The 13,387-nt window shown below is 44.9% G+C and overlaps 1 protein-coding gene across 2 annotated transcripts; it reads left to right on the top strand.

The window, feature by feature from the left end:
• Window positions 1-223: 223 nt before the first annotated feature.
• On the top strand, window positions 224-6,880 carry EIF2B2 (eukaryotic translation initiation factor 2B subunit beta). 2 transcript variants are annotated; one of them, XM_008699638.2, is made up of 8 exons: window positions 226-465; window positions 581-701; window positions 830-978; window positions 1,888-2,051; window positions 2,693-2,788; window positions 3,759-3,896; window positions 4,882-4,948; window positions 6,194-6,880. In XM_008699638.2, the coding sequence occupies exons 1-8, from the start codon at window positions 303-305 to the stop codon at window positions 6,349-6,351; spliced, it is 1,056 nt and encodes a 351-aa protein (XP_008697860.2). In that variant the 5' UTR covers window positions 226-302; the 3' UTR covers window positions 6,352-6,880. The 2 variants fall into 2 exon arrangements, with proteins under 2 accessions (XP_040497577.1, XP_008697860.2); XM_040641643.1 differs by lacking the exon at window positions 3,759-3,896 and having other exon boundaries at window positions 224-465.
• Window positions 6,881-13,387: the final 6,507 nt, after the last annotated feature.

Here is a 13,387-nt window from a genome sequence, read left to right as displayed (position 1 = left end):
CACCCTTACTGGGCCTCACAGCTCACCTCTGTTCAGCGTCTGAAGAGCCACGAAAGCCCACTTCCGGTCCTCCCGCCTCCGAGACTCGCGGTCGCTGTGGGGTAACTCAGTAACTCGGGCTCCTAGCCTCTGATTGGTTCAGGCAGATGGAGGAGGCGGGATGTAGCACCGAGGGGCGTGGCCTGCGGACCCTCAAACTGGAGTTTTCCTCGCGGAGCGGAAGCCGGCTTCACCCGCCCCGGAAGTGCAAGGACCGAGGTCGTACAGGTGTGGACTCCGCCGGCGAGGCGCCTGTTTTCGAGATGCCGGGAGCCGCGGCTAAGGGTTCGGAGTTGTACGAGAGCATCGAGAGTTTCGTGGAGGCCCTGAAGCGAGACGGCGGGCGGCGCAGCTCTGAGGACATGGCTCGGGAGACCTTGGGGCTGCTGCGCCGGATCATCACGGACCACCACTGGATCAACGCAGGTAAGGCAGGTCTAGTTCTGTCGCGTCCCTCACCGCTATCCGACCCCGGTCCTCAGGTGGAGAGTCGCCCAGGCCTCATCGCGCTCGTGCTCTCTCTCTCTCCCTCGGACTGCAGGGGAGCTGATGAAACTGATCCGCCGAGAGGGCCAGAGGATGACGGCTGCGCAACCCTCAGAGACCACGGTGGGCAACATGGTGCGGAGAGTGCTCAGAATCATCCGGGAGGAGTATGGCAGGTCAGGATGTGAGCCTTTTTGCGCAAGCCCCTCTCCCTGCTTGGAGCCTTTAGAAGAGCCGAGCAGCTCCTGTTACTGAAATGCCTACACCTCCGCCCACCGCTGTTTGGGTCTTGTTGCCTCCCTAGACTCCACGGACGCAGTGATGAGAGCGATCAGCAGGAGTCCTTGCACAAACTCTTGACTTCAGAAGGCCTGAGCGAGGATTTCACCTCCCCTTATGCCCAGCTCCAGTCCAACATCATTGAGGCAATTAATGAGCTGCTTGTGGAACTGGGTAAGAGTCCTGATCCCCGATGGACAGGATAGGTTACAGGCAGATGAGGGAAGAGACGACCCTGGAGGTTGTTCATCAGCAAAGATAGGAGATAATCGGTCTTGTGGTTCTCCGAGCTTTGTCCTCCATCCTGATTGAGAGAAAGGGTTGGAACAGGTGGCAGGACTAAGCGAGCCCTCTCTACCTTTCCTTACAGACCAGCCCTTTATAGATTGCAGGTCCATTGCTGCAGAGACTGTTAGGATAGAGCTTTATTTTCATTTTAAAGATGAACTCCCTAAAACCATGGATGATCAACTCTTCTTCCCTAAATTTCCTCTTGAATTTTTATACACACAGATGTAACACCTCCATTCCCCTTGTCTTTGTGACCCAGGAGACCTGCATGTATGCATTACAATCAGAGTTCCCCAAGGGAGGAAGAAGCTGGGTCTGTGTGTTTGGAGCTGCTGCTTCCAAATTCCTCCCCTGTTTTTCTTCTGTGGCCTCCTTTTCAGGTGGGGGTGTTGCGGCCACCTTTTAGAGGAGTTCTTTTAGGGGGAAACTCTACCCCACTCTCAGCACTTTACAGTTTCTCAGATTGGACCATTTTTTGCCTGAATTCATTGTCTTCAAAATGAATTATAAGGAGCTAGTGTCATGGGGGCAGGGTTGGGGGGTAAGTGGATGAGTAGGGGTTCTGCTAGGAAAGAAGGTAGGCTGAGAACTTGGGAACTAGAAGATCCAGAGGAGCAGGGCTTTTAAGAAAAGGTGAACTTCACATTAAGTCCCTTCACCCTGTGTTACAAGTTCTGCTAGGTGGGCCGTCTGTGTGAAGGGCACCTGTCTCTTTCCACGTTCTATCATGATTGTCTTGTGTTGTGGCATGGCAGTTTCACATTTCCCTTGCCAAACTGACTGTTCTTGCAGAAGGGACTACAGAGAACATTGCGGCCCAGGCTCTGGAGCACATCCACTCCAATGAGGTCATCATGACCATTGGCTTCTCCCGAACGGTAGAGGCCTTCCTCAAAGAGGCTGCCCGAAAGAGGAAATTCCATGTCATTGTGGCAGAGTGTGCTCCTTTCTGTCAGGTAGGGAAACTGCTGGAGCTGCCAAGAAAAATGAAAAATGAGGAGGGAATAAAGAAGTGATAGATGGGCTCCATGCCAACTTTGAATTGATAAGACATTGAGAAGACAAAGTAAAACATGAAGGGAATTTTCAAATTGTTCATCCTGTCAACATTCTTAAACATTGGTTTAGGAAAATTAGGAGAAACGCTGGGTCCAAGAAAAGAAATATATTGGTTCTTTTAGGAATCAAAATAGGGTAAATTACCTTGGGGATGACTGATTCTTGGTCTGACCTCACTCAGTCCCTACATAAATGATAGGTCTCTAGAAAGGAACTATGTAAGGACGCAGGAGGTCATAAAATAATGAGCCAGGAGCTGTCCTGTCAGTGCTCCCTAATTACACAAGCAGGCAGTATTTCCAGTTTTGTGGCTGTTCTAGTGCTCCTATGGAAAATTCAATATTTATTGGCTTCTCCTGGGCTTCTCTGAAGCATACCAGAGAGTACCCACCATGAGTAGAAAAAGGAATTACCTGTTGGCAGTTGCGTGTTTGCTGTGCCCAGTATCACAGAATTCTCCAGATCCAGTTCCATTGGAGATTCTTTCCACTCTCTCCCACCATCTCTCCTGACATCAGGCCTTTCTCTCCTATTGCAGGGTCATGAAATGGCAGTCAATTTGGCCAAAGCAGGTATTGAGACAACTGTCATGACTGATGCTGCCATTTTTGCTGTTATGTCAAGAGTCAATAAGGTGGGTGTATTTGGAGTTATATTGAATTCATGAAGATTATACTTCTAAAATACTGATTTTTTTTTTTCTCTCTCCTATAATATCCATGAGAAGAGAAGAAAGCTTCTAGCGCTTTTGAAAGTACATACTTGGGCGTTTTTAATATATTAACTGAATTTCTTTTCCCTTTATCTGTATCATTGTTCCTCCCTTAGTGTAGCTTCTTTTTTTGTTTTTGTTTTAAAGATTTCTTTTTTAATTTTTTTTTAAAGATTTATTTATTTATTTATTTATTTATTTGATAGAGATAGAGACAGCCAGCGAGAGAGGGAACACAAGCAGGGGGAGTGGGAGAGGAAGAAGCAGGCTCATAGCAGAGGAGCCTGATGTGGGGCTCGATCCCATAACGCCGGGTTCACGCCCTGAGCCGAAGGCAGATGCTTAACCTCTGTGCCACCCAGGCGCCCCTAAAGATTTTATTTTTTTAAGCAATCTCTACACCCAGCATGGGTCTCGGACTCACAACCCTGAGATCAAGAGTTGCATGCTACTGACTGAGCCGCCAAGTGCCCCTGAGTAGCTTCTTTTTGGTGAAAGCATTGACGAGAATGAAATAGGGCTAAGCTAAGTGCGGCAGCTACTAGGGATTGGGTAGAGGGTCCTTGCCTTCTGCTCAGAGAGCCTGACAGCGGTGGATGGCGAATAGAAAGGCTCTTAGCTTCCCAGGAGGTGTGACATATAGATTCCAGAAAAGACAGGGCTAAGAGCAGGAGATAGTGCAGCTTTCTGTCACGTACAATATTCATTCTTTCTTTGGGAAGCCACTCTTGACCTAGAACTCGTGGTCCTTACTGTAGAAACCCTTTTCCTTTACTAGGAAAGGACCCTCACGGTGTCGAAACTGAGGCCTGAGCATTTAGCGTGTTGTGCCCAATGGCCCATTTAAGCCTCTATCCCTAGGATGACTCACATTTTGCTTCCTGTTCCGAAGGTGATCATTGGCACAAAGACTATCCTGGCCAATGGTGCCCTGAGAGCTGTGACAGGAACGCACACTCTAGCACTGGCAGCAAAACACCATTCCACCCCGCTCATCGTTTGTGCTCCCATGTTCAAGCTTTCCCCACAGGTATGTCTGTCTGTCTGTGGCCAGACAGAGAGAAGGAAGCCAAAGTGTAGGCTTGGACTCTGGGCCTTCAACCTACTCACTCTGGGGCTTCTCTTTATGTGCGTTTGCTAAATGAATTAGACTCTATAGAGGCTGGAAAAAGCCACAGAAGTCTTGAACCAGGAAAAAAAAAATTGATAGTTATAACTTGTCAGCTTTGAGAAATGGAAATTGTAAGGTCAGGATAGTACATAGTTGGGGAAGGCCCTTTGTTGACATTCATGGCCCATCACACTGATCATTTCTGAAAATGCCAAACAAGTTGAAACTTGGAACACGAATCGGTTTTACTTGTCATCGTTGGAGGGACTGTCTTCTGTAGCCTGAATACAAGCAGTATTACAAAGTGAAGAGCCATTTCATTAGCGAGAGAGGCTGTTTGCTTTGAAATACCAACCTATTTGCAGGTCTTTTTAAAATTGAGGTGAAATTCACATAACATAGAATTAACCATTTTTAAATGTACAGTTCGGGGGCATTCACTACATTCACAGCATTGTGCAACTACCACTCTCCCCAGAAAAACACCCTGTACCCATTACGTAATCACTCCCTATTGCCCCCTCCGCCCACCTCCCAGCAATCACTAATCTTCTGTCTCTGTGGCTTTGCCTGTTTGGGGTATTTCATATAAAAGAAATCATACGATACGTGCCTTTTGTTTCAGCTTCTTTAACTTAGCATGATGGTTTCAAGGTTTCTCGCTGTAGCACAGCACTTGGTTTCTGTGGCTGAATAATACTCTGTTGCAGGGACCTTACACAATCTATCCATTCACCTGTTGGTGGGCAGTTGGGCTGTTCAGCCTTTGGGCTTTTGTGAATATGCTGCTGTAAGCATTGGTGTACAAGTTTCTGTGTGGACATACTTTTTTATTTCCCTGGGTGTATACTTAAAAGTGTAATTTGCTGGGTCTCTGTCGCTCCTTTTTTTTTTTCTTGTCTAGTTCCCCAATGAAGAAGATTCATTTCACAAGTTTGTGGCTCCTGAAGAAGTCCTGCCTTTCACAGAAGGTACAGAAGGGTGTATGTGTGCGTGTGCTGCAAGTGCACGTGTATGTGTTTTCGTCTTTTTGCTTTTGTTTTGGTAGTCAGTGGGGATTGAATACTGCCAGGTTGTGCTTTTTATCATAATTCTCATGGAGACTTCTCTTTAGCATCTGAAGAGTGTGTGGGGACCTCATCTAGTCCATGTTCATTTTGTTCTGAGACTAATATATTTGATTGAGTATTGGGGCCGTGCTGGGTTGGATCGTCCAGCGGGGATGGGGTTTGGCTTTGCACATTGCTTGACACATGCGCAGCAACCCACTGGGAAATGTACTCATTCCCCTTTGCTCTAGAGAGTCATTTTGGTGACATGGCTGCCAAAGGAAGCATGCTCTAAAATGTTCCTACTATAAACTTGCCTGTCACCTGGATACCTTCGTGCGTTGGGGTCCTTTTCTCTGACTTCTGAAGGCAGTGAGCCTGCCACCTTGTCAACGTAAGATGGCCTTAAATGCCCTCTGGGAGCAAAGCACCATACTTGGGGTGCTAATTCTTCTTAGAAGTTGAATAACTTCATCCATTTATTCACACATTCATTTTTTTTCAAGGATTATTTGTATCTTTTGAGTACCCACTATGTATCCAGCACTGTCCCAGGTACTAAGGATGTCACAGTGAACAGCACAGATAGGCCCTGCTCCCACAGAGCTTACGTTCTGTTGCAGCAGACAGACAAGAATATGTCAGGTCATGGGATGTCGGGGGAAGAAAACAAATAAGGATGATGTGATGGAAAGTGGGAGACTACATTAGTGGGGGAAGGGTCTAAATGAGAGGACATTTCAGCTGAGTCCAGAATGAATAGAGCCCACCGTGTAAAGATCAAGGAGAATCTCCCAGGTGTCGGTGCAAAAGGCCTGAGTTAGGTCCGTGCTGAGCCAGTTGGAACAAGATGGCCATATGACTGGAGAGTAATGAGCACAAGGGAGAGTGGGATGAATTATAATTAGTGTAGTGCAGTGGGGAGGGGCCGGATCTTGAGGGCTACTGTCCCAAGATGGAGTTTTATTCTGAGGGCCATGGAAAGGCATTGGAGAGTTTGAAGCAGGAGTGTCACAATGGAAGTCTTCTCTTCTGGTTTGTACTTCACTGCAGCTTCCCTTTCTTGGGGTAGCGAGCACGCCTGCACGACTGAGCCTAGAATCTCTGTGCTTGGTTATTAGAGCAGGATTCTCTGTTTTATCTTTAGCTCATGTGATTGCCTTTCAGGGGACGTTCTGGAGAAGGTCAGCGTTCACTGCCCTGTGTTTGACTACGTGCCCCCAGAGCTCATTACACTGTTTATCTCCAACATTGGTGGGAACGCACCTTCCTACATCTACCGCCTGATGAGTGAGCTCTACCATCCTGACGATCATGTCCTATGACCACCACCCGTCCTAAGCAGAAGCTGCTTAGCCAAATACAGAATGGAGAGGGACTTCAGTGTGACTGCTGAAAACATCGTCCTTGTAATGGGGAGTGACCTGGAGTCAATCTGAAAAAACTTAATACTGTTTCCTGCCCTTTTAGTCATCCCATAACAAGGGTGCACATCCAGGACGGTCTCTCGCCTTTCTGATCTTAACAGGAGCAGCGGGGCTTGACCTATAAATTTTGGAGTCTCTTGGGGCGCCTGGCTGGCTCAGTTGGTAGAGCACATGACTCTTGATCTTGGGATCATGAGTTTGAGTCCCACGTTGGGCATAGAGTTTATTTAAAACTTTTTTTTGGCGGGGGAACCTCTTAACCTCTTAGTGACCTGGGGAGTCTGGAACTTAAGTTTCAGAAACTTAAACTTTCTGGTTCAGTGGGGTGTTAAACTTAACACTGAACACCTTGTTGGGATACAGGTTTTAGCTCAGAAATGGCCACCACACCTTTTCCTGGGCTGTGCCAATAAAAGCTTCTTGAAGATTCCTGAGTTGGTTTATTTATTGTTCCGCTCTGATTGCACTGCCTGAAACAGCAGCGGCAGAGCCCATTTTGTGCTTTCGTAGAGGGCTGTAATTAGAGGGAACCGGCTAAAACAGAAATGCAAATGAAAGTATTTACAGTTTCCTTCCTAATTCACTGGCAGTGGTCCCAAACAACTTGTTAGTAATCTAAGACAGTGGTTCCAAAACCTCTCTGATCAGCAGAATCATCTGGGAGCTTAAAAAAATGGACCATCTTGGGTTCTATCCCAGACCTACTTCATCTGAGCTTTAGGATGGCACCTGGGGATCCGCTTAAAGCACGTAAGACGTCCTGTGGAACATTCTGTATACACTGCAGTAGAGGTTTCAAAAGGGTGGCTTAGGTGCAGTGTTTGGATTAAAGACGTTTTGGCTGGTTCGCTCAGTATTTAATTTGAATTAGTTGCCAATATTTAAAAATAAAAGAAAAATGTGGAGATTGCACATTAAACAAATTCAGATTTCTTGCTTCTCTTGAAAACAGAAGCTTTGGCGATTCTGGGCCCAGTTTCCCAAATGGCAGCAGCTGGCTGTAGCTGGGCGGCTTCTAACTCCATTAAATGGAAAAATCTTTTCTGCAGTCCCTCCCATTTAATTCATTAAGGTTACCCGCCTAACCCCTATAGGGGTTTGCTTTGTGAGCCTTGTGTTAAAAAGAATGGGACAGATTTGTAAGGAAGTCCATTTAATACTGTTAATGAAAAACAAGCTAGGAAAAAGTCAAGCTGCAGAGCAGTATGCATAATATGACCTTTATTCATTAAAACAAAACAGTATGTACATGCAATAGGATAAAAGTTTGGAAGAAGGGGCACCTGGGTGGCTCGGTCGGTTGAGCGTCCAACTCTTGGTTTAGGCTCAGGTCGTGATCTCCAGGTCCTGGGATCCAGCCCAGGGTGAGCCCAGCAGTGGGCGTCCTGCTCAGCAGGGAGTCTGCTGCTCTCTGTCTCCCTCTGTCCCTTCCCATCGCTCTTCTCCCTCTCTCTCAAGTAAAAAAATAAAATCTTAAAAAAAAAAAAAAGTCTTCCCAGGTAATCCAGATGATTTGCCACGTTTGGGAACCACCGGCCCAGAGCAGAGGCCCAAGGCAGACTTGAGTGTGCTGGGGAACCCCTGGGATGCTGGTCACAGGCCAGCTTCCTGTCTCCTGTGGCATTGTCTGTGGGGTGGAGGGAGGGGGCACCATGAGTCTGCATGGTTAACAAGCACCCCAAGGGATTTAACAGGTGATCTGATACCTACACTTTGATAAACAATGGCCAGAGGTAGGCTATGAGGGAAATGCCTCTACTCGTCGACATTAACCTGAGGTATATCTTTGCCTTAGGGCCCCGGTCTTCCCTGAAAGAGGGTAAAAACAAGATTGAAGAGGGTTAGTCTGAAAGACGGACCTAAAAGCTCTATGACTCAGAAGAGCCTGACTCACTCAGGCCTCAGTCTGTCAATTATTTCTTAAAGCATCTAAGACCCCGCGCTTTCTCAGTGAAGTGGCTTAGAGCTACCAATTATGAGCAGTTGTCTCCTCTGAAGGCACCAATTCTGACAGCAATTCACTTCGGTACAGCCGTGTGGTCTGGAGTAAAAGCAGCAGTGAGTCAAGGAACTTAAATCTGTTTCTGGCTCCAAAAATGCTTTATGATACTTGTCCTTTGTGCATCTTAGTCTCTGGGTCTAAAATTAGCACCCACATTCTTCCCAGGCGTGAGACAGATGAAGGTTACAAGGGTAGAGGCTCTGTTGTAGTCAACTCTTAAAGTTCCTGGGACAGAACTGCACCAATGCGTACTCTGTAGGCTCTTTAGGACCTCAATTAAACAAATCCCACAAAGCTATTTATAGGCCTCATTTTTCTATTTCCCTCTCTCCCTTTTCCTGTTTGAGGAAGAGTAAATATTGGAACCAGAGAGCCTGATCTGAATAGGGAAAGACAGGGGTTCCGTGTTAACTTCTTACCTATTGGCCTTTGTGCCTGCCTCCCGCCCTTGCTTTCGCAGGCGGAACCTGGAAACTAAGGACAGAAACTTGTAGCTTTAACTTGAAGAGGATTAATAGAAAGAGGATTCCACGGACGTGAAAGGCCTCCTGAATATGCTAAATAAACCAAGTTAGAGAATTACTCAATAGTTTGTAAAGACACTTTTCCCACGGTTTATATCTTCCAATTTGGGCGGAGGGCAGGAAAGGCACAATTCTTGGAACTCAAATAAGGAACAGAAATTCCTAATTTAGCCTCAGAAGAGAAGGCTCTGAAAAATACTCCACCAAGGAAAACTTCAGTGTAAAGTGATACCTCAAAGAAATACATGCCGGTACCCGTAGGATCATACGTTTCACAGATGTGCTTCGAAACTCGTTTCTCAAAGCAATCCGTTGTATCAGTCTTTGGGGTAATGAAGGCTGCCGGTCCTGCGGTTCCATCATCGAGCTACGTGACTCTGTAACACCACATACGTAGAACTCGGTACATGAGAACTCTTTCACCATAAAGATAGTACCAGATGGTGATGTAATTATTGTAAAGGCCCCCTACTATCCACCTGTCCTCGCAAAACTCTTTCCGCAGACATGCACCTCGTTGACACAAAGGAGCTATTCTGAAATGTGGTTTGGAAGTGTTTTATATCTGGCCTACTTTGCTTCGAATTATTCTTTCATTCACTAAACAGCTGTTCCAGGTTATTGTGCAATGGCTAAGCAATTATTATTAATAAAGAGCTTATAGTCTAAGCTTTCAGTCTTCTGCACGACACTCACACAATGGAGGGCTGCCTTTGAGTCTAACCACACTTACAACTGTGATTGCCTGATGTTTATATTAAATACTGAGCTGAAGAGAAGCAGCTTTTCAGGAGTGTTTTTTTAGGCATGTTAGATTTACAATTAAGACCTGCCTTGAGAAGAAGGAAGCTACTTGAAAACTTGACAAGATTCCTAAAATTCGTAATTTATATGTAAAATTCTGCAGATTACTATAAAAGAGGCATGACAGAGTACCTTGAGTAAATGATACACTAACAGCAGTAGTGAACTCCGACTCCAAACCACCTCTTTTTTTTTTTTTCTTTTGCGGGGGTGGGTAGGCGACCACCACTGCATACTCCTTGCTTTTGCAGTAAATAAGATTAAGTTGTTTAGTCGGGCAAGTTGTAAGGGTAAAGTCAGCCAAATCTAGCTTCTTCACACTGCTGCTGGGGTCACGCTAGCTTTCGGGCTCCACAGACACTCAGATCCCCCAGACCGGGATCAGGTTGCCTGCACTTTATCAGATGTTTCTGAGCACAGAATGCTCTATGACAAACGGAGATGGGGTGAAAACGATCCAGAGGTCTGAAAAATCCTAAGCCAGGGGAGAACCTCTTTTTTTCTTTACATCCCCACAAATTCAGATACATTCAGAAGGGACTCCTACATTTAGTTACTGAATGATGAATAAGTGGAGAAGAGAAGGTACAGACGATCTAGATTTTCGGTTTCCCAGACTTGCTTCTTCTCTTCTGAGTCCACCTCGTTGCTACCTTCCTGTTGATAAGCAGCTTCGGCTGAGAAAGGCTGGAAGAAGGGCATGATAGATAATGGCAAACGTAGCAGTCACTTCGCTAGCCTGCTTGTGTAAAGGTTTTCCTGGAACAGGGTGGCACTTCAAGTAGAAAAAAAGGAAGAGTCTGGCTCTTTGTGCCAGAAACTGCTCTTTCTGCTTCGTTCGGATACGCCGACGGATACGCTGCTGCGGGCTCCTGCTTGAGGCTTCAGCGGAGCACAGTTGTCGGTGCTCTCTAGGAACTGGTGGGCTGGGCTGCATCTGTTCTTCTCACTGGGCATGGCTTCCTCGGCCCCCTACACATCTCTAGAACTTGGTCTTGGACCCCTCCTGCTCAGCCCGTTTTGGCTGCCTTGTTTTTTTCCACTGTTAGGTTCAGATCCCACCTGTTGTCATTTGTGTCTGACCTTTTCTTTGCCTGGCTCTGATGTGTGATTGCTAGAACCTCTCCATTCTCAACTGCTCATGGAGTTCCAGATCCCCAGCTAGGTTCTGGATCTTTCCCTAGCCCTGTCCCCAGTCTCTCCCCTCCCTTCTAGCCTACACTCTAAGCTTTGCCTTAAGCTTTTCTGATACTAGCTCCTACTACCATCTATAGCCTTAATTTCTGACCGAAAAGTTACCTCCTTTTATCCCAGTAAAAGCAACACAGCTGGGACTCAGTGACCCCTAAACCCAGAGGAAGTTACCGCATTCGATCATCAGTTTCCTTGTCCTCTCCCTGACTAAAGTTAAGCCTCTTGGAGGCATGCACCCTTATTGCTCAATGAAATTGTGATGAATGTTCCCAAAAAAGGAACCCTGGAGGGTGGCTTCATTGCACATCGCATCTGTCAAGTTTTACTCTGAAGTTAATGAAGTCTCCACCAGCCAGACTCTAATAAAGTTGAACTAAGTTGACAAACTGGTAAGTCCCTCACAAATTAGAAATATATGGGCAGCATGGGTTAACAATGGAAGAAGTGTGCCATGAAGCCACACCGACCGGGGTCTGAATTCTGACTCTCTTAACAAAAGGGGAAAATTTTCTTCTCTGAGGCTCAGCAGTCTCACTGTAAAAGAGACACTAGCTTGCTAACAGAATTGTCCTAAGGACTAGAAATAATGTACACAAAGCACTGGGTATATAGTAGGCCTTAATAAATGGTAACATTTATTCTTGCTATTGAAGCCAGAAAAGTTGTTTACCATTCTCGGCTTTACCACTTAGTACCTGTGTGATCTTAGACAAATCACTTAATGTATTTCAGCCTTCGCAAAATGGGGAGCATAACACCATCTTATCTCACAGGTTGATAAGAAATTGAAATAACATACGCAAAAATTATTTTATAAACCTTAAAGCACCATAAAGGTGTTAATGATTACTATCATGTGTTAGAAAATTAAATATATCTTGCTCTATAGCAGGTAAGTTAAAAACAAAACAGAATAAAACAAAATCCTAATAGGCAACAAAAGTAATGTTATATATTTTTGGCTAATAGGTTGGTTTTATGCTGATGTATGCAACTGAGTTTATAAATTATTAAAATAGGATAATTATCTCTTCCATTACTTGAGTCAGGCTAGCCAGGAAGACTGGTTACATAATTTATGCAGAACTTTTTCTAATCCTCTGCTATTCTAAAAAAAAAACCATGGTGCTTTGGGATTATAGCAAAACGTTTTGAAACTGCATCCCATCATCCTAATATAAGAGGTATCATAACACTTTTTTTAATCCCACAAATTGGTCTAACCTAAAAAAAATTTGAAACTCCCAGGACAGCTGGCCTCCGTATAGCTCTGGAGAGTGGAGGCAGAGGTCCAGAGGCCACCGCACCCCCCTAGGCCTGGAGGCAGAGTCCTTGACAGCCTTGCAAATCCCCTGAAAACACTCTCCTTTCGAAGGTCATGTCTCCCAGTCTATGAAACCGTTTATATGTATTTAGAAGAATAAAGGCCATTTTTAGACAGTGGTGCCTATTCTTCAGGGTTCCAATTACGTAATTCTACAAGGATCCCCTTGAAAACCAGTGAAGGCTTTTCCTGAACCTTCTCTGAGACACACACTAATGAATGCAATACTTCATTGCTCCTGTAAGATTCACTGCAGGGCTACTGGCAAACAAACTTTTCTTCCATGAGCACAAATTCGTTTCCTGTATTAAAAATGAGAAAAATCATTCCATTGATACAAAGGCCAATTTGAGCAGGCTGCAAAATACAAAAGTGGAAATTCTCACTGCAACGTCTTTCTCATTGTACGGTATCCCAGTTGCAATGAACAGTGCCAGCTGGTTTTTTGCTTTTCTTTTTGTCCTTCTATAAAACTTTAGTCTATTGAGTCTTACTAAACAGAAATCAAACCTTCAAAAAAGGTAAAGGAAATACATATTAAGGCTGGCATAACAAGCATTTGTGCAAAGATCAGTTCTGGTCCCAAATGAAATTACGAGGTCATTAGATAAGCGTACTGTAATAAAACTAAGATAGGATTTGAAAGAGACCAAAAGAACCATTGTCTCCTGAAAAAAATGTAGAGAACATATCTGGTTAGGTTGAAAGAATAAATGCTGTATTTTGATATGAAAATTGCTTTCACATAAAAAGGGATATTTTTAAAGTACCCCCCAAAAATCATATTTTAAAAAACAAGTTCATAGTACTTTCACCATTTTACCAATTGGGATATGAACAGTATCAGACTCTGAATGAGATTTTAAAGAAGCAATAAGACAAACAACCAGTACAGGACTACAAATTTTCTCTATTCTATCCTTGTCCTTGTTTCTCTTTACCAATAGTTTTTAATCCCTAAAATAATCTAACTACAGGCCTGATGGAAGACTGCAGAGGACGTTTTTACTGAGTGTAGAGAAACCTTTAAGTCTGAGATTTAGAATGTACAGCAGAAGCAGCAGGAAGTGAAGAAGACCGGGGGGG

Source organism: Ursus maritimus, unplaced genomic scaffold (genome assembly GCF_017311325.1).
Source record: "Ursus maritimus isolate PB19 unplaced genomic scaffold, ASM1731132v1 scaffold_25, whole genome shotgun sequence".
Taxonomy (NCBI): Eukaryota; Metazoa; Chordata; class Mammalia; order Carnivora; family Ursidae; genus Ursus; species Ursus maritimus.
This window is presented reverse-complemented; position numbering and strand designations above follow the sequence as displayed.

Coding starts and splice junctions, on each gene's coding strand:
- EIF2B2 (XM_008699638.2), top strand. CDS start 303: ATGCCGGGAGCCGCGGCTAAGGGTTCGGAGTTGTACGAGAGCATCGAG. Junction 2,052..2,692: donor AGTGTGCTCCTTTCTGTCAG/GTAGGGAAACTG, acceptor CTCCTATTGCAG/GGTCATGAAATGGCAGTCAA. Junction 2,789..3,758: donor TTATGTCAAGAGTCAATAAG/GTGGGTGTATTT, acceptor CCTGTTCCGAAG/GTGATCATTGGCACAAAGAC.